General features: G+C 43.2%; 1 protein-coding gene across 8 annotated transcripts in view; it reads right to left on the minus strand.

Moving 5' to 3' along the window:
• The window catches only part of EBF1 (EBF transcription factor 1), a 381,178-nt gene that overhangs the window by 72,363 nt on the left and 288,692 nt on the right, over nucleotides 1-20,123 (minus strand). For all 8 annotated transcript variants that reach the window (XM_053927370.2, XM_053927369.2, XM_053927367.2 and 5 more), the window contains exon 10: nucleotides 9,108-9,234. In XM_053927370.2, coding sequence (XP_053783345.1) covers nucleotides 9,108-9,234 — 127 coding nt within the window. The remainder of the gene's footprint in view (nucleotides 1-9,107; nucleotides 9,235-20,123) is intronic.

The following is a 20,123-nucleotide window of genomic DNA, read 5'->3' on the forward strand; positions in this document are numbered from 1 at the left end:
AACAAATTCATATGTAAATTCATTGGCAATGAGACAGATATATGCATAGGCAAAGACAAGATATACGCCATTCAAAATAATACTAACATCTAATGTTTACTGAGTGTTTGTGTTTAAAGAATTGGTAGAAATGTGGACAATTTTACTGTTTTAATTATTTTCTATTGATGCTTTCTAACTTAGCTAAAATTAGTATGTACTACTTTGCCATCAAGAAAAAACACAGAAAGTTTTAATGCTCCAGTGGACGCCACATCACTCAGTTAACGAACAGAAAGACTAGCATCCACACCACCGCACACACAAACAAATGAAACAGAAAATAATCCTCCATCGAACGTTTGGAATATATCTTAGGAGACACATAAAGAAATTTAGGTTAGCCTCCCTCCCAACCATCATCCCTAGGGTATCAGAGAGTCAGCAGTGTGGTGACAGCCAGTGGGAAGGCGGGGTGGGCGCAGGCTGGGTGGAGGTGGGCAAAGGGCAGGGGGATGGGGACATCTGTAATAGTGTCAACAATAAAACAAAGTTAAATATATATTTATATATAGTTTAAAAACTGAAGGGTTAATTTATCACGATGCCGGGCAGAAATCAAAAACGAAAGCCCGGAGAACCTCCGAATAGTTTATTGGCTTAGAAAACCAAATCATGTTATATCATACTAAACAGATTAGAGGTACTGTATTACGTTGGCGAGCATACGCATAGAGCTCAGTTCCTACCTTTATTGTTAATAGCTTTCTAATCCCTGGCCAGAAATTTATAGTTTAGAAATGGCAACACATCTTCAAGATTAAAGCCATGTGACAAATAGTTCGTGTCCCTTAATAACCAAATCACATGCCTTAGATTGGGGAAGCTTATCTGCCTTTCCTTCTATACGGTTTCGTGGGTAGGAAATACTTTATATCCCTATTACGTGAATGATGAATGGGACCGTGGGTTATGGTCTGTTATTTGCTTGGCTGTAGTCAATATGTTTTCTTTGGACAGGGATTTCTGTGATTTATCTCTCTCCCAGCCTTATCACTTATTAACTCTGGGGAGACAGGAAAAAGCCAAGGTTGTATATAAGGCCTCGTGGCCATTTAGACCTCTCATGTCAGTGAAAATATCCCTTTTAATGATCCTGTTACACTAGCTACTCAAGTCCTGATTACACTCCACTCCAAATAGGAAATAAAGGTTGTATTTCTTGGAAAGTATGTGCATAAAATATGCAAAATAACATGCCTCCTTGAGACCAGCTTTATTCTTTGCAGAAATGGCTTTCATTTTACAGATGCCACCGAAGTACAATGGGGGCCTTCCATGCGCCTTCTTGTCCCCGTGTGGCACCAATGGTGTTTAACATTGTAAACATCGGGAGGTTCAGATCACCAGCCTGCATCAGATGGGCAGCATCACATTGTGTGAGAAAATCCCCTTCAGCAGAGAAAAGCCTTGGGACCCACCCGCTGAATCGAAAGCAAAGAGAAGAGACATCCCCTCTGCCTCGAATTCTATTGTGTGTGTGTAAGTGGCTCATTTGGGATAATATTCAAGACATGTATGTGGACAGGCGCAGCCTGTTCATTTTTCTTTCTTCCTGGGTCTTTTCCAGTTAGGATGCCCCCAAGGCAGAAGTGCCCGGCAGGGCCTCATGACAGCCCTATTTCAGCTGAACCCTAAGTGGAAACAATCTGATGGAAAAGAATACACACTCTTGCCTCCTTTTCCCCCATCTTCGCCAAGTTTGCTTACTTCCATCTTCACAGCAATTAATGTATGTGTAGAATATTACCCCTTGCAAAACGTGTTCATGTTCATTTCTTTCATTGCTACAAGACTCTGAGGTCACCCAGGGAAGGAACAGCCTTATGACCTATTAAGCTGAGGAAGCCAAGACTCCGTCAGCCTAAGCCTGCTGTCTCCCTCACCCCCACATCCAACCAACCCGCCTCCATGTCCTGTCCACTTTCCTCTTAAATACCTCCTGAGTCCACTCACTTGATTCTGCCTCCAGCCAGGACCACCCAAGTCCCTGCCCCAGACAAGTGCAATGACTTCCTAACAGATCCACCAACATCTGGTCTGGTTCCCTATGCTCCATCCAGCTGGCGCTTTCTCCCCAAATAAAGATAGGATCAGGTCCCCCTATCGTTTCTGACACGCCAAGGACTGCCCATCGCTCTTGAGATGACAACTCAAGTAACTCCTCCCCGGGGCTTACAGGGCTTTGCACCAGCTTGTCCCCACCCACTTCTCCAGGCTTCTCTTCCTCTCTCTAGATTTCAGCCCCCCTGGAATTTTTACAACCTTCTAAGATGCCACATTTCCTCCCATTCAGTGCCTCCCTACAGGCTCCTCTCTGCTAGGCCACGCTTTGTCTTTCCCCACCCTTCTCTGATTGCCAGGTTAACTCTTAGTCATCCTTCAGACCTGAGCTCTGCATCTTTCCTGAGAGAAAGTATCTCTGCCTGATCAGTTGGGGTCCCTTGTTACATGCTTGCCTGAAACTCTGTTTCTAATTTTCTGAGAACTTAACAGGTTAGAGATAGGAAGCTTGTGAACACTTGTGTCCCCTCATAGAGTATAAGATCAATAAAAGCAGGGACTGTGTCTGGGTTTTGCCCAATACTGTTTTAGAACATTTTCTAGAACTGGTTTAAAACATTGCCTAGACTAGAACAGGCAATCCACAAATGTGTTTTTAGATGAGTGAATGAAGTAACAAAAAAAGTGGTAAAGCAGAATTAGAACCCAGAATTAGAATCTTCTGGCTCCCATTCTAATAATGCCTAGAAAGAAGCAATCTCTTTACTCACATGGAAGCTGGGACATGTAAAATACCAATAAAAATGTGTTCTAGGGACCAAACCTTTGGATTTTCAAGACAGGCATTCCATGGACTGCTTCTTCCTGCTTGAGTTTCCTTTTAGGCAGCGCTGCCAGGAACTATCAGGGGTACACCGATTACTTTGACCTCCTTACTCCTTACATGCAGGTACTGTTGAACTATCCTCATTTTACTGATTAAAAAAAAGAAGAAGAATATTCATAATAGAGAGCCACTCCCATTTTTTCTTTAGCAGCAACCCCAACTACTGGGTTCTCTTCAAGTAAAACTATAAGTGAAAAGGGGTAGATTATTAATTAATAGCTCTTATTTACCTTCTGCATCATCCAGAACTCAAAGACCCATGAGGACCCATCGATCCTGGGCAACACATCGATGAGTCATCGGAGAACACCTGCTGCCAGGGAGATGCTCAGTAAGCTGCTTCGCCACCGTGGGGAAAGTAGTACAAGGTTGGGGAAGGGCAGCTCCTCCATCCAGGAGCTGGTGGACTGTGATGTGTCCACCTACGAGCGGCTCAGCAGAGCTCAGCACATAAGGGAGTGAATGGGTGGGTGATTTAAGCACAGGGGACAAAAGAGATCCAAGGGACAGAGATTCTTCCAATGGACCAAGATGAGCCACAGGGAACATCAAAGTCCCCTAGTCCGACTGGCTCCTTTTTCAATGAAGAAACTGGAGCCTGGAGCTTGTGAGTGACCCGTCCTCTGTCTCACAAGCCGTGAGCAGCAGAGCTGGAACCACAGCACAGCCTGCCTGTTCCCAGCCCAGTGCTCTGCCCATCACCCCACAGCGAACCCTTCAGAGGGCAAGTAGAGCATGAGCCGGGTCTTATGGGGGAATTACCGTGTCCACAGTGGCCTCACATCAAGTGAGTGGGGCAGAGTGAGGACAGGCCCAGAGCACTACGAGCTGTGAAAGCCAAGCCGCGGGGTCTGAGCTACATGTTTCGTACAGTGAGCAAACGGGGAAGGTTTCTCCGCAGAGTAATGTTAGGAAAGTGGCTTTTTAAGAAGCTTAACCTGCCAATGAAGCCACGACCTGATGTAAGAAGAGGCTGAGGAACATGAGATTCATTAGGTGCAAACTCTCCACTTCTCACCTAAAACCGATGACTGTTTATCCCCAGCCTTCACTTGCGGAGGAGGTTTCCAAGAACTCAAAACAGAGCTTTCTGGCTTGAAACCTCTTGAACCTGGAGTTGAACCTGATTATAACTTAAACACCCTACGGAAGCTGGGTATAGACCGAATGGATCCGTGTTGCTAAGATCTCCAGAAGTGGGGTTGGAATTTGGGATGGAAACTAGAAGAGATATGCATTGTTTCTGAAAAATCAACACCACAGAGAATTTTATGAATCAGGACTGCCTTGTTAGAACATTCACTATTTAAGGCCATTCCCGAGAAAATATTGGGTATATCAGAACTGTTGCATTCACATCTAGAAATCTTTTGCTTGCTACCTTATTGATACTTTGCTCTTTTTGTTTTGGGTTGATTGGTGTTAACTTGTTTCTTTAATTTACTGATGGCTGCAGTTTCGTCATTAAAATTCCTAAAGGATATTCCTCAGACATCTAGGGAAACGCTGAAGATAAACAATATATGTAAAATACTTATACCGTGGTAGGGACTTGGCAACAAATGAATGAATGAATAAGAAGAATGGCCGTCAGTCATTAATGCAGACTACCCATATCTGTAGGTGCTCACGCTGGGTGCTTTACATACACTTTCCTGACACTAAAAGCAACCCTGACAAGGCATTATTCCCTTGGAAAGATGAGGTGACTGTGGTTCAGACCTGTCACACGATGTCCCCCAAATAACCTCTCTAGGCAGCAGGAGAGCTGAGAGTTGGACCTACATGTGCCATCCTTGGACCCAAGGACCCATCACTATGCTACACCATCTCCTTGGAAGTGAGGAAGGAGAGAATGGGGGGGGGAGGCAGGTAATAAACAGGGGGAAAGAAGAGGGGAGGACGGGAGGGAGGGGAAAAGGATACACAGAGAAAAGGGAGAAAAAAGGGACACTTGAAAGACACAGTGCTTGTCTCCAGGTTTCACAGCAGATTCAGCTAAAATGGCCCCTAATACATGCAAAGCTATTTTGGGCATGAGGTACAAACAGGAAGTATTTCCAGGAAGGGTTAGTTTCAGAGTTAATTCTGAGACTAATAGACAGGGATTTGGTTTAGTCCTTCTATGGGGACAGTAAGCCCGGTGAACAGTGTTTAGAATGCGGGAACCTGGAAGCTGACAGGCCCCAAAGTTACCTAAGCAAACATCTGAGCAATTAGATGGCCATCTCTTGGGGCTCGCTCCAGCTTCGGGGGGAGCAGGCAGCCCCGGCTCTCCGTGCACACCCGAGCTGGTCGAAAGTCATCCTGTTGGCCCATTTGTCTGGTTGTATTTTCCCTAAAGGTAGCAGCCTCTCCAATGGAGAAATAACTAGAACGAAGTAAAAGCTGCATTTGGGTTTGGCCACTTCTTAACAGGAAAACCAATTCTAAGAACTTTGAAGAGGCAGCTAACGACTCCTAAGAGTCTTTCATCAGCTCCAAAGATTACTTAACGCTTAGCAGGAGAGATTACAATTCTAAAAGATCCAAGTCTCTTAAAGATGTCACAATTGCAGGAAAGCAAGCTGGGGGAATAACAAAGGTGTTGTGGAGACCCCCTTCCACAGCACTGAGGGTTTATGGTGGGTTTGCTTCCTCTTGGACTGAGGGACCAGAAACCCAATTAGAGGGCTTTGAAAACAGTCCAGACGTCTCGGAAAGGGTGTTTGTTTCCTTCTATTAGAAAACATTTAGAATTTAAAGTCGCCTTGCCCTGGATTGCCATAAGAATAACTGGCCACAATAAATAAGATCCGGGAAGTGCTGTTGAGCTTTCGTGGTCTGATCAAGTTGGGATTCACTCTGCTCCCTGCTCTGGTGGGGCGAACACCAGAGGCCTGCACATCTGGCCGCTAAGCATTCCTGCCGTGTCCCTGTCTGAACAAGTGAGGACAGAGAGCAGTGCTCACAGTCCTTACAAGTGGGGCCAGCTTGCAGGCAATCTGTGCTTAGTCAAATTCTCTCCTCCCTCCCCAAAAAGTCTGCCTTTATTTGCATAGATTAGGGCATGCTGTTCCTGGCTCAGTTTTTTGTTGTTGTTGTTGTTTTGGGTTTTTTTTTTTTTTTTTACGACTATGGATTTTTAGAGACTTCCACATACACACACCCACCAAACTCTCTCACACACCCTCAGAAAACAGCAACAATGCCTTAGTTTGGGCTGTTATTTTTCAGTCTAAGGATGTTTCTTTCTTTCTTTCTTTTTTAAAGAAAAACATTCCAAGTGACATTCCATTAAGAAACAAGAGGCCTGGCTCCCCCTCCAGAAAACCACCCCTCACATCTTGAAACACTGTGGATGTTGAAGAAAATGAAGTGTGAGCTTCTGTGGGTGGATAGGAGAGGAGGGCTGCCCGTCTGCCATGGCTGCACTCAGTTGTTTGGATACAAAGAGCAGAGAAGGGGTTTCACAACCCGTCTCGATGCCTTTGCTAGGAACCGGTGACCAGCAGAGAGGTGAGCTGCGTAAGTCACAGGAGCTGGCAGCAGCACCTGCCGTGAACAAGGGGCCCTCCATGGGGGCATTTAATGCTAATGAGCAAGAGGCCCATGTGCAGTTCACCACGGGACAGAGATTCCCTTTTGCTAAAATGATGTCATGTCACTGGGACTGTTAACAGCCAACTACAGCGGTGGGGAAGTTTTTATGCCACTTTCTTCAAATTTGTCCTTTTTTAAATTCTTGTTTATTCTGTTACAGCTGTCCCCATGTTTCCCCCTTGGCCTCCCCGACCCAGCCCACGCCCCTCTCCCACAATCAATCCCCACACCGCTGTCCATGTCCACGGGTCATTCGTACATGTCCTTTGACTAATCCCGCCCCCTGCAAATGTTTCTTTTTTCAACATGGGGAGAGAGGTTAGACTCTCTCCTGGAACACTCAAAAAACTAACTCTTCCAGTGTATTGCCCAGTCTGAGGACCAGTCAGAAGAAGTATTTTTTTTTCATACTTTAAATTTCCTGCACGCCAAGGATTTCCCTCTTACTCTCAACTACTTTGCTAGACTCGCAAGTCTGCCACGTTTACCTTTGATCGCAATTCCCTTATGCTACAGGTTTTCCGAGATGTGATTTTTAAATTGACGGTAATTTTTTTAATGGTTAAAAAAAATTCCAAATAATGACGGGTCCCAAGCTATTTTCTTTTGAGAAGTTAAGTAATTTAATGGGGATGATTTAAAAAAAAAAAAAAAAAAAAAACTTTTATGGCCAGGTGGCTCGAGGGGATATTTTGTTGAACACTGATTAAAAATAATTTCTTCTAAATGAGACCTAACCACAAAATGGAACCATTAATGGGCAGGGACGTTGTCACCAAGGCGGAATCATGCCCGATTGCCTCGCGTACCTCCCGCCCCACAACATTTTCTTCTTCTTTTTCTTCTCCTTTTCTTGTTCTTAATAGCAGAGTAAATAAGCAGCCAGCAAGGCCGAAATGTTTTCAGCCAAAAACAGAGTCCAAACTCCTCAGAGAAAACATTTGGCCTCTGTGGTTTTGTAATATGTTCCAGAACACCAAGTTCAGTGAGGAACATTGTGAAAAACTCCCATCCCTCGGAATGATGGGGGGGGAATGTTACAGTATCAGAAGTTTCAATTGGTCCTTTTCCTGCAGGCCCATAATGAGGCTTGTAAAAAAAAAAAAAAATAAGTGCTATGTGGAAGTTCTCATGGGAAAAATGAATGGCAAGAAATCCTAGCTTTAAAAGAAACAGCTAATCTGCTAGTTTGATTGTTCTTCAAAACTTACGCTGAACCAATGAGCCTAATTAAAAACACTTGGCCTAGTTCTACAAAGCATCATAGCTTTCTCTATGCTTGGTTTGTATACACCACACAACTCCAGATAGACTATTATTTTTTTCAAGTGCTCACTAACAAAGTGCTGACTTTGTTGAGATGGCTGAGCTAATTTCTTGAACTCAGTGTGAAACCTTAGCTAAACAAAATTGTGGTAATTTTCCTTAATTTGTAAAAGTGATTGGAGTGCAAACAAAATTTTCCTCTTGGGTCAATCCTATAATTTTCAATTAACTAAAACTAATCGTCAGGCAGGCACCAAACCTGCATTTTGTTTAAAGGGCTGGGAGGCATTTCCAAGGGTCAGGATGCATTAATTGTTTTTATAATTTTGAGAGAGAGAGAGAGGGAGATACACTAAAAAGCGTGGTTGGTTTTGTTCCTAGTATTAAAATACAAAAGGGAAGATGCTTTGAGGTAAAACGTCACAGCAAAGTAAGGTTTGTTCTATTGAATCGCATGGTTGTAAGTAGGACATGATAACAGACGTATCCCTTCACCGCACTGGTCCTTCACTGAATGAAGACATAAACGTGGGACCAGTTCCTAGAGACACGCTACGCAGGGATGACGGCTACCAAGCAGAGGGCCTAGAACAGCGCTAGTCTCACTGTGGCCCTTGGACCAGCAGCAGCCTCACCTAGCAGCTGGTTAGAAAGGCAGAGGCTCGGGTCCCACCCAGAGCTGCCGAATCAAAATCTGTACTCTAAACAGATCCCTGGGTATTTGGTTGGCACATTACCATCTGAGGATCTCCTAAAGTAAACATTGGGCACTTGGACCATGAACTTGATGTATTTCCACAGAGAACCTGCCTGTTCTCTCCATCGATGGGAGGGAACTCACATTCACCCTATGATCCTAGCTTCTTACCACAGGCGGGTCCATGTGCCAACTGCAGCTTACAGGGGAAGAAAGCACCAACCTAGAATTAAATATAAAAACTACCAATTGTCTGTAATACAAAAGCTATGACCAGGTTGGAAGAAAGTCGCACTGTTCGTGAAAGCACATCTGTACTCTATAATGCAAGCAAACACAGAGAGACTCAAGGTTGTCTAGGGCCTTTTCCCCTCCCATTATTTTTTCACGCTGCTTGTTTAGGAGTCCAACCAATTATTTTGACTGATCCTATCATTCAACATGGACAACCAGATTAATAATAATAATAATAATAGCAGCAACTCATTTGGTCATATAAATGGTGAAATAGAAAAAGAAAGCAGGTCTCAGCAGAAACTAGATTTAAACATGAAACACACACTTATGCGAGATCAAATCAAAGACCCCCAAGGCCAAACCAGCTCTGCGCTCGCCACCTGCAGGGTTTCTTACCTGTGTAAATGAATCTTCCCGGAGTCCCTTTGCAGAACTGTTTGGATTTGTAGGACAATGTGACTTCTACAACACCAGGGATGTGCCGAGGAGGTGTCTGCACACGGATGGCATGAGGAGTGATCAACTAGGGGAGACATTTGGCAGAAAAAAAAATTGTCATTGCAATATGTGAAGGACTCATTTTGCAACTCTCCCACCAGCTCTCAACCAACAAAGCTTTGAGACACATGATTAACCTGCCAGTGTTCAAAGACAATCTCGATGGAACCTGTGTAAGAGACACTGACGACGATATTTACAAGTGCTTTGCGCACAGCCATAACAGCTTCATCAGAGCCTTCCCGCACGGCAGGCACTCTGCTTCCTGGTTTGGAGAGGGAACCTGGCCTAATGAAATGATTTATCTACTACAGGATATCCTTTGGAAAATCTCTGTTTGAAGCAGACACCCCACTCCAAACTGAGCTACACCATGCCTCTCCAGAAGCTGGTGGGCCTGGTGTTTGAACGGAGCTCTTAAACATGTGGAAAACACAGAGGTAGGAAATCACCGGGCCAAGGCGCTCTGATTAGCTGCAGAGCACATGAAATGCCCCTGAAGACCATTTGGTGCATTAACTACCAGAGGCACAATCAAAGGGCTTTAACCTGCCTCCCTGGAATCGCTCATGGATCTGGCAGAACTAAGGACTGTCCATAAAAGGGAAATGGGAGGCTGGGGAGGGGCTGCAGAGTGATCACTGGCCCATTACACAATGCCACGTGCACAGTGAGAAAGCTCGTTTCTGAACCCTGTTGGCAATCAGATTACACTGCGAAGCAGAATTTATTTTTTATTACTCTTATCTTTGTTTATATAACTAAAATGTTATTAGTGGCCATAAAACTGGCATTATCTGGTTCTTTGAAAAATCCAGCCCTGGTATTTGCCTGGCTGACCTCTGACGGTGCTGGATTCTATATACTCTCTCTCTGTGGCATCTGCGGTTGCCCACGACTTGGCTCCTTTTACATTCATTGAGCTCAATATTTGTGGTACTGAGTCAGGACCCAATGGGGTATCACTTGAGTTTGTCCTGACTTATGTCTGTGCTGTTCTTATGGGTGTAATTTAGAAAGGGCTTTTGTTCTCATGTATAAGCCAGGCCCAAGGCAAATGTTCTGCCCAGAAAATCAAAGGTGGTACCATGAGATGCAGGGCGACACCCATGAATACCAGCCCCTGGGTCCTGCCTGGGTAAACTGCCCGAACACAGGTGAGAAATACTGTGGAAGAGAATGTGAGAAAGTTGATAACGCTGAAGTCCGCAAGCCCTTTCTGGCAAATGCTCTTTCTTGACACATAAAGAAAAGGCTGCCTGCATTAAAATCTTTTAAACTTACTAATTAGAAATGCCTATCTTCTTCCACAGAATCCGTGGGCTTTTGGCTTATTTGCGGGGAGATACACAAGAGCTACTTCAGGGAAACTGTGCTCATGTGGAACCCCTGGAGACTGAGTTCATTTCCACGGCAGAGTGTTCTGGATGGCCAAGGGTTGGTCCAGAAAAGCACACACACGCACACACACACGATACTGACTTCCAATTTTGTTCTTTTCGTATTGGAATTCTTCCAAGATGCACAATGGGTTTTATAACATAAGTAAAGTATATATAATTTAATTTAGCCATGATAAATCAAGGTCATCTTTAGGAATAGCTCTTGTTACATCTTGCTGTGATACAGAAAAGCCCTATGTGACTGCTGAGGTTATAAGGGGCTGTTCCCTAATGCCCACCTCCCCACCCCTGCCAAACAGCCCGGATAGCTTTGTTTTTAAATTAGTTCTATTTTATTCGATTTCTTTGTCTTTTCCCCCTGGTGTCCTTTGCACCTTCTAATTTGTTCTTCTAATCTGTAAGCACTGACATCAGGAAATCAAGTTTAGTACTGTGTAGAGACTAGGAGAAGGAGAGAGGCTCTGAAGGGCAGTAAAAGATGATCTTCCAAAGTCAAGTGCATGTTTCATCTCAATTGTTCAGACAGCGTTTTTGCAATGTTGGGAATTAACACTTGTCAAAGGTCCTGGGAGGTCTGCACCACATTCCTGAGGATTTTACATACAAACATTCATTTGGTCAGAACACTGGCTTTTATTATTATCCCTTTTTTTCAGATGTGAAAACAGAATCAAAATGGCCACACTGTTTGTACATGATCCTCCTTGTTAGAGCAAAAAGCAATGCTAATGTAGTCCAAAAAATTACAGCGACAAATACTTCGTACCTTCTCAGAGAGAAGAGACTGTTTGTACAGAAACTTTTAAAAAGTGACAACGGAAAATTTTCATATCCACAGACTGTGTGTGTGGTTTTTCCCTTACCCCTATGCTATACCCGTTTTTCATTGATGCCCGATCCGTGGCTACGATTTTGATGAGGGAATTCGCCATATGTTATATTCCGCATAGGTGGTGCTCCTAGTTTTCAGGGTAACTTAGGAGGTAGAGTAACATTGATTCACAATAGTACTCAGAAGAACTTTCAGCCAGTTAGAAAATCCTTCACCTGCCCTATCTTTCTCAGGGGAAAAAAATTTAAACATGGAAAGATATTAGTAAATAGACGAGTGAAGATGTTTTTTTAAGTACAAGGACTCATGGCCTGTGAGTTGCTACACTGGGAACACAATTCATGGGCTTTGTGAATTGATTAGACAGGCCTGTGAAGAAACTGGAGAACTGATTTGAGAGTGGGGTGTTGGCAGAAAGCATTAGGCTCAGAGAACTGAACAGAATTTTCATGTCCAATTTCATTTTCAATTCTAGTCAATTGCCCTAATGAAAGCAGAGATTTTCTTTTTGAAATAACTGCGCTTCACCAGTGAGGTAAATATGAATGATCGTTAGAGAATGAACTCACCAATGCTTTTCTTTCTGGGGATGTGGGTCTGGGAACAGTGTCTGGCATTGACACGTGGTATTTATTGATGGTTTACAGAGGAAAAACATTTTATCTAACTTCTCTCAATTTGAAAGCTTACGCTTATTTACTAATAACTCAAAGAATCATAGAATTAATTTCTCAAAGGAATGCTGGTAGTCATTTAAAGCTAAGGCTCTTATTGTAACACCTAAGGACACAACAGTTCAAAAAATTCTAGTGGCTTCAAAAATGGACCCAGCCACATGTTAGGGGAAGGACAGGGTCTGGATCTGGAAGTTCAGAACCCAAGGTCCCTCACTCCCCCCCGGCACACACACATCCCAGAACATATATCCTACATGGTCCAACCTGGCTGAACAAAAGCAGCCACTCCAAGCAACAGAAGGAGGAAGGGCTCTCGTAAGTCTAAATTTTCCAAACATCCATCATTAGAGTACCACCTTCTCAGTTTTGCCATATCTACATATATGTCACCTATACGGCCATGTACTTGATATATTAAAAATTACCTTTCTGTTTAAAACATGTTTTATAAAAAGGAAACTTTCTATCACTACCTAGAAAACTGGTATCCCCTGCCAAATTAAGGCAGTACGATAGATGGTAATCTTGAAGTTAACTTGATGTTGTTAAATTCCAGCCAGATAGTGTGGACAACCTGAAGTTTACTGGAAATAGAGATTAGTTAGTGCTAGGTGTTACAGACTTACTTGCCCCCACCGAGCCTGTCCCCACTGACGTGACTCAGGACTAAAAGAGAAACAAAAGGAGAATTGCTTCATCACCATGTGCTTGGGTCCTACTTCCTGCCTATGTCAAATCCCAAACTGCCTCCGGCACTATCTGGGACACAGGCTCCAGACCTCGGGAATACTGTCCCAGCTAAGTGATTGGAGGGCCGATTCACTTGGACGCGACTCCCTTAATTACAAAGCAAATGAGTTGAGCTAAAAATAAATATTCTTTTGAAACTCTATAGCACCTGACAGCACTTTCTCCAGTCTTGGAGTCTCCACTTTCTTCACTTCTGTGACACTAATTATAAGGCCTTGGACTTGCAGTGGGGGCAGCGGTTTATCTACCAAAGCGCTCTCCCGGCCACTACCTTCCAAACCCACCCTTGTGGGGCGTGTATTCCAGGTGGGAAAAGTGCATGGCTGGGCACGTTAACCAAAATCATTTAAAACGCCAGGAAGGGAACCAATCTCGTCTCCCTGTCAGTAAGTGTTTGCCAGACCTCAGCGCTCTGTCATTGGCTCCTGTTTTCCTCGTTTTCAAGCTTTTCCTTTCTGCCAACTTAATTGTAAAAATGTCACAAGTTTTGTTCTGTGTTTACTTGCCCAGCATTTCTCGAGTTTACTCATTGATTCCACCACCTCAGCGAAACTCACTCCCAAATCTACACCTGTAGCTGTGATCCCTTTGGCCAAGCACCAAACTTTTATTAGCAACAGAGTAACAGAATCTCCCCACACTCCTCTAATCGCCACCTCAATTTCAACATGACCCAAGCTAAATTTATCCTCTTCCTAACTATCAATGCATTTCTTGCCTCCCTGCTTCCTTTCTCAGTTAAGGGAATGCTATCCTTTGAAACACCTGAAATAGAAAACTTGGGATCATATTTATTTCTGCCCCCTTCAATTTTCCTTTTAGTCCTGTTGATCTTCCTTGCCCCACCCCCTGAACTCTTGCTCTTTGCTTCTTTCTCCTATTCAGGTTGTTATCATTTCTTAGACTAGTACAGTGGTGCTTTCTAAATATTCTCCCTCTACTTCTACTTTCTCCTCCAGAATTATCTTCTTCAAATACAACTTCATCATGTCATTCCCTGCCTCAAGCTCTCAGCTGCCTCTTTACAGTCAGGACACATTCCAAACTCCTTGGCATAATATTCGGGGTGCCCCTAGACCTGACCCCCATCTTGCTTTAGAGTCCTACTTTCCTCTTTGCCTTCAGACATTCTGGAGAGCAGGGCACATGGATACACACAAACACCACCCTGCCTGACATCTTTGCTGCGTCCATGCCACTCCCTGCCTCATCAGCCCCCCTCTCATATTCCACCTCCTCTTTAAGGCCCTGACTGTATGATTTCTCTTCCCAAAGTTTCACCTGACCCTAAAGCCCCAGTTACCTGCGCCTTTCTAAGAATTTATATAATTATGGCGTTTGCAGGTAACACTTAGCATCCTATGTTCTTTGTGCTATAAAGATTTCCCTACAATATTTCTCCCAGTAGACAGTTCCTGAGATCCGCGGCAGGGACCAATTCATATATTTATCCTCCAAAATATTTAAGTTAATGCCTTACATACAAGATATTTCCAAAATATATCTGGAATAAATACTTTAGGTCAGAATCCTGCTAGATGTCTCACTCCATTAGATATAGTAATGTTATCTATTAGAGCCACAACTCTTAGCCTGGTAATATGTAACTCTCATTTTCTAAGTTGCCCTTAAAATTAATTATCCACTGCTCTCAGGTCCCCTTGTGAGACCACCACTCAGATTTCGTGTAAGTGGTAAAAGAGGGATGTCCAAAGATCTGTGACTCCCATGAGATGGGATAAGATAAAATACAGAGAAAAAAATAAAAGATTAACAAAGTAATGCTAAAAAAGTAGCTCACGAAAGATCGGGGCTGAATGTTTATTTCTGTGGCATTATATTCAATTCCCCTTCTCTCTCACTCTCTTCCTCTTCACATGTGTGTATTTGTGTGTCCATTTGTACATGTGTGTGCTTGTGCAGGAAATAATAATCATGTAAATAATACTGGAAGAAATAAATTCATTCCCTTCTAGATAGTACTTTTATTATGCAAAACTATTACTAAAGATCAAAAGTGGAATAACATTAGTTTTGTGCAACATGTATTGTATGTGATTATGTTAGAATTAGATACATATCTGCAAGAAAGAAAGACTGAAAGGAAAATCATCCGAGTATCAAGGGAAGTTACTGCTGAATGGTCAAGTTACGGGTAATAGTAGTTTCCTAGGCATCCCTCTCTAGTTCTCTAACTTCTCAACAACAAGAATTCATTAACGTTATATTCAGAAGAAATAATTGTGAAGTGTGGCACTACAATGAAAAAAACGCATCTGGTCCCTGTGAGGCCTGGAGAGCCACCAGCCCGTGATGGGAATACTGACCGCAGAATGCACGCTCCCTCTCCACTCCTTTAGGAGCATTCTTGCTTCTCCAGACTCGGAGCACAAGAGAGAGATTCCTGCAGTGGTCGGCACTTAGCATCTGTGTCACTCCGGCTCACGCCTCATGATGGACGGTGGAGGTGACCTCCATGGGACTTCTGCAGCACCCTCGTGCTGTCTCCTTCAGTGACTCTGTCCTCTACTATTAGGGGCAGGTATGGGCACTGGCTAGCTAACAGACGAGGAACATGAGTTTCGGGTGAGTTAAGAAATATGACCAAGGAACCAATCAGAAGTGGCAAGCCAGCCTGGCTGATGCCACCACTCTGCCATCAAGGCTGTCCCTCCCTGTGACTGCTCACTGTTTTTCCATAATGGTTGGCTTGTGTAATTCCCACCCTACATCCACCATCAAGAGGATGGATCAGGCCCTTGGCTTCTCCTGCATCCTCAAAGGTTCTGGGAATATCAAAATGGCCTTTCTCATTGGTGAGAGGCTTGCTGAGAATGATTTCTCAGCAAACCAAAAAGAAGGCCGTTCCAAGAGAAGCCTTTATGTGTGTTTTCCAACCAGTAGGTCTACATAAAATAAATGCAAATGCAAGTTCCAAGCCACAAAGCCAAAAAATCACTGGGGTTACTAGAAAGCACACCAGTGACTTTTCATCACTAGCCCTAGGATTTACTATTTTAGCTTTAATCACTTGCAACACTAAAAAATTATTTTTAAAAAAGTCCAAAACAAGGAAAGAAAGAGAAGGGATAAAAGGGAGGAAAAATTATGTTTCTGGGAAAATAATTAACACTGATGACTAGAAAAAGCCTAAAATGGGCACTGGTGCAGTGCTTTTTAGGTGTTACCCATCCATGCGTCTGGGCTCAAGGTACGCTGGCCCACTCACCCGTGCTACCCTCGGTGCCTCAGTTTCCCCATTTCATATTGCACCAGCCTATCTGCTCTGTGGGAGTACTTATAATAATAGTAAATATGCTTTATGTTTGGGCAGAGCTCTCTAGGGACCCTAAAGCACTTTCCAGATTAATTTTTTAATTTATGTATTAATAATCCTCACAGCATTCTCCCTCCTTCTTAGGATAATAATATCCACCGCTTTCGAGACAGGCAGAGGGTGCTGAGTGATGGACATGAAGCAGACACTTAAATAAGGAAACTGTAACATAAAAGCATAATTAAAGCTTCAAAACCCAGTCACCCAAGGATCTTTAAAGAGACACCACGGTGGTAGTGACCGAACAAGTAAACTCATTTTCCCTCCACTCTGGAACATTCATCTTTCCGTAGTTAAAGATGGCGTTTTAAAAAATACGATCTTTGGGAGTTCCTAGAGGAAGCTGAGATATGAAAAGTGGTGACTGTGCCGGCCGAACCTCCGTATTATATCGCCATTCCCCTGGAGTGGATACAACATTGATCGGGCGCTGCCAGCTCTTCTCCCGGGGTCCTTGGTGTATTCTGGTTTGTTCCCTAATCAGAGTTCTCTGGGTTTCGTAACACGGATTTTTTTTTTTTGTTCCCAAGAATTGCCTGTCTCAAAGGCGGTATATGATTTCTCAGGGAACGTGAGAGACAGCCAGTGGAGGCATTTACTGTTTCACAAACATTCTGGTTTCCCTTTGTCCTTTCAACAAAATAACTTTAAACCAATGTTTAGCAAAATATGCTGGGTTACAGGAATTCCCAGAGATCAACTTTATGGACGAATGTCAGAGGAGACTTTTGAAAGTTAAGTCTCGGGAACTGAGTTAAATGCGGGACTTAAAACCTAGCTTTTGAATAGTCAGCAGTATTTCTGAAAACTGTCTGAACTCTCTCTCATACAGACAGACACACAGACACGAAGTAGAGAGATGTAGATCTATTTTCTTGTCTAGTCTGTGTCCCACAACGAGAATGGGAGTCCCATGAGGATGGAAACTTCGTCTTGCTTGATTTCACTACTGTGTTTCCGGTTTTGACAGTACCTGGCCCTCGATCAATACAGGGTGGGGCAAAAGTAGGTTTACAGTTGTGAGCATGGGAGATAGTTTCTTCTTGCATCGTTCTCATTAGTTACTGTATTATTTCCCACAGGAAGAGCTGTAAACCCACTTCTGCTGCGACCTGAGCTTGGGGAACACTGAAGGGAGAAATGCCATGAGGCCATTAGCTACCGCTAATAATTAGGAGGACGGTTCAAGAAAGTCCCTGATTACCCACCAAAAAGGAAACAATCAGTACTATCCCATTCAGAAATCTCACTACTAGAGAAAAATCCCATTTTACTTTGTCCCCACAAACTTCCCGGTGGCCTCAGTAAACATTTGCAAAAATATACCACCCAATGCTTCTACCAGAAGAATTAACCGGGTCCCTGAATCAATGCAGTGAGTTGTACAAAACAGCCACAAGATCCTCTTTCAAAATAACAGATTTGGGAGGAAAAAAAAGCTAAAATAAATATATTATACTTCAAATACCTTTGGTTTTGTGGGTTGATTATTGATTTGGGGGGTAGGGGTAATTTACTTAAAAAAAAAAAAACATTCTCCAGCTCTCTTCCCAGGAGGTAAATCTTGAGCCAGTTTGGCCACACTAAAGACTGGAGCCCATCCTGACTGTCTGGGAGCTGGGAAAGCACAGGCACGTTCCCGAGGTCCGGAGTATTCCGGGAGGACAGGACTGGACACCAGCAACGCCAGGTCCTGTGGTTGGAAGCTGCACAATGGACTCTTTCTTAAGGCTTGTTTTTCTAAATTCAGTCAAGAAGGAACATCATTCCTTAATCAGCCTGCCTTAGGGTCCTGGGTTCCTGCTTGTCTGTTTGAAAATTAAAATAGAAAAGAAAAAGCGAAGCCGGGGACATTTATGGAAGAGGCCAAATGCTTGTTATCAGAGTTGGCAGTTTGCAGGACCAAATCTTTGCCTATGGAATTGGGAAAGAAAAATGTAAGAACCAAAAGATTGATAGATGGGGTAGCAGGGAATGAATTCACCTTTTACCAAGACTTTTAGGGCCTTTCAAAGCTCTAAGAAAAGGATATCAAGATACTAAACAGAGACTCATTTAACTCTTTTTTTTTTTTTTATGTGGTTCAGCTCCTATTTGCACACTGCACACATTGATATTTCCGTAGGTATTCAATAATCCCTCACTTAACACATCCCTTCAGGAGTGAGCTGTGCAGAAGACCAAAGCCAACCACTCTGAATACAGGGTCCGGCAGAAGTAAGGCCTGCCTGAGTGTGGTTGGTAGGTATGTGAATGTGTCCCACGAGATGGACAGCACTTTGAACATTTCCCCGAACATGTCCTATGGTGTGCTTGAGTGTGATATTGTTATGTCACAGAATTACATGCTTATGATTTTGTAACAAAAGCATTTGTAATAAAAAAACAAGGGGGGGTGTTATCTGTGCAAGACCCTGGCAACTGTTTTCACCAAAAACCTTTTGCGGGTGCATTACACACAGCTCACTGTTTGAGAGAGGATGTGTGGAATATAATTGCCATCTCTTTCTTGATGACTCAGGGCCACTGTCATTGTGAATAGTCATTAATGTGCGCCACTGTAATAAAGTTTTTCATCTGCTTTTTAAGTTTTCCATTTCTGCCCTTGACATTAACCTGTCACTTCTGCTGTCACTGAGCCTGCTTCTAACCACCTGCCTCTAGTTGGCTCCTTTGCTATGACCTGGGAAAAGAGAGAACGCAGTTTGTAAAAAATTACTGTTCTGGTTGCCCTAAAGTCTGTTATTTTATATAGTAACTTTTCTTTCTTTCTTTCTTTTTTTTTTTTTTTTGGCTTTCTTCTGGTGTCATGCTGAATTTGGGAGAGTTAAGGCTAGTGTCATCCTCTTCTCTGGATAAATGAGGTTTTGCTACATTCTTATTAGATGTTAAGAGATGGCTCTGGAGTCAGGTGGCCTTTGGTTCAAGTTTAACCTCTCTGCCCATCAGTTTCATTATCTGGGAAGGGAGAGGAGAGCAAGAGAGGGGGCCGCCTATGTAACTAGTGTTATTACAAGAGTTAATTGATATAATGCCTGTAATGAGTTTAGGTGACGGCTTCGCTGGTACCAATCACTTAAAAAGTGTGCATTTTATTACTACTTAATCCTCTCCATAACCAACAGATTTGAACTAAGGTATTTATGTGCATCCTTATTGCACAATAAATATATCTCAATATAAGCTACCCAACCACACAGGCATGAACAAAAACTGAACTACAATCTATCTGGTACCGACACTCTGAAGCATCACTGAATACAGCAGTTGCTAATAAGGGACATTTGTTTGAATGAATTAATGAATGTCATTTGACAATATTTCATATAGATTTATATAAATTAATGCCTCTGATATGCAAGGTTCTGTGCTAGACACTGGGGGAGACTAAGCTGAATTGACCATGAATCCTGCCTCTGAAGGAGAGATCACTCCTTTAAATAACAGTAACTAAAGATAGAAACATATAAGAAATGTATACAGTAGACATAAGGCCATATAGGAATTTAGAAAGAAGAGAAAACTTCAACATTTGGAGCTGTGAGGGAAGATTTCAAAGACCTACTGGATCTTAAAGGACAGAGGGTTGGGCACAGAAAGGTGGGAAAAGCATTGGGGAAGGAGGAATGGCATAAGCAAGGCAAGAGTGCAGAGGTACAAAGTTACTATGGGTAACAGGAGCAGCTGACACCCCAGTGAGCCTGGAGCAGCAGTTAAGATGGATGGTGGGCAAGGATGTTGAGAAGAAAGGGCAGAGCCTTCAAAGGGCCCGCCAGACTCCCAAACAAAGGAGTTGTGGCTTTAAGGACGAGGAAGCCAGTAAGGTTTTAGAAGGAGGAAGGCTTTCATTCAGACCATCAGGAGCCATTCCAGCAATGCGCACGGAACACACATATGAAATGAATATAACACCAA

Source organism: Desmodus rotundus, chromosome 6 (genome assembly GCF_022682495.2).
Source record: "Desmodus rotundus isolate HL8 chromosome 6, HLdesRot8A.1, whole genome shotgun sequence".
Classification (NCBI taxonomy): Eukaryota; Metazoa; Chordata; class Mammalia; order Chiroptera; family Phyllostomidae; genus Desmodus; species Desmodus rotundus.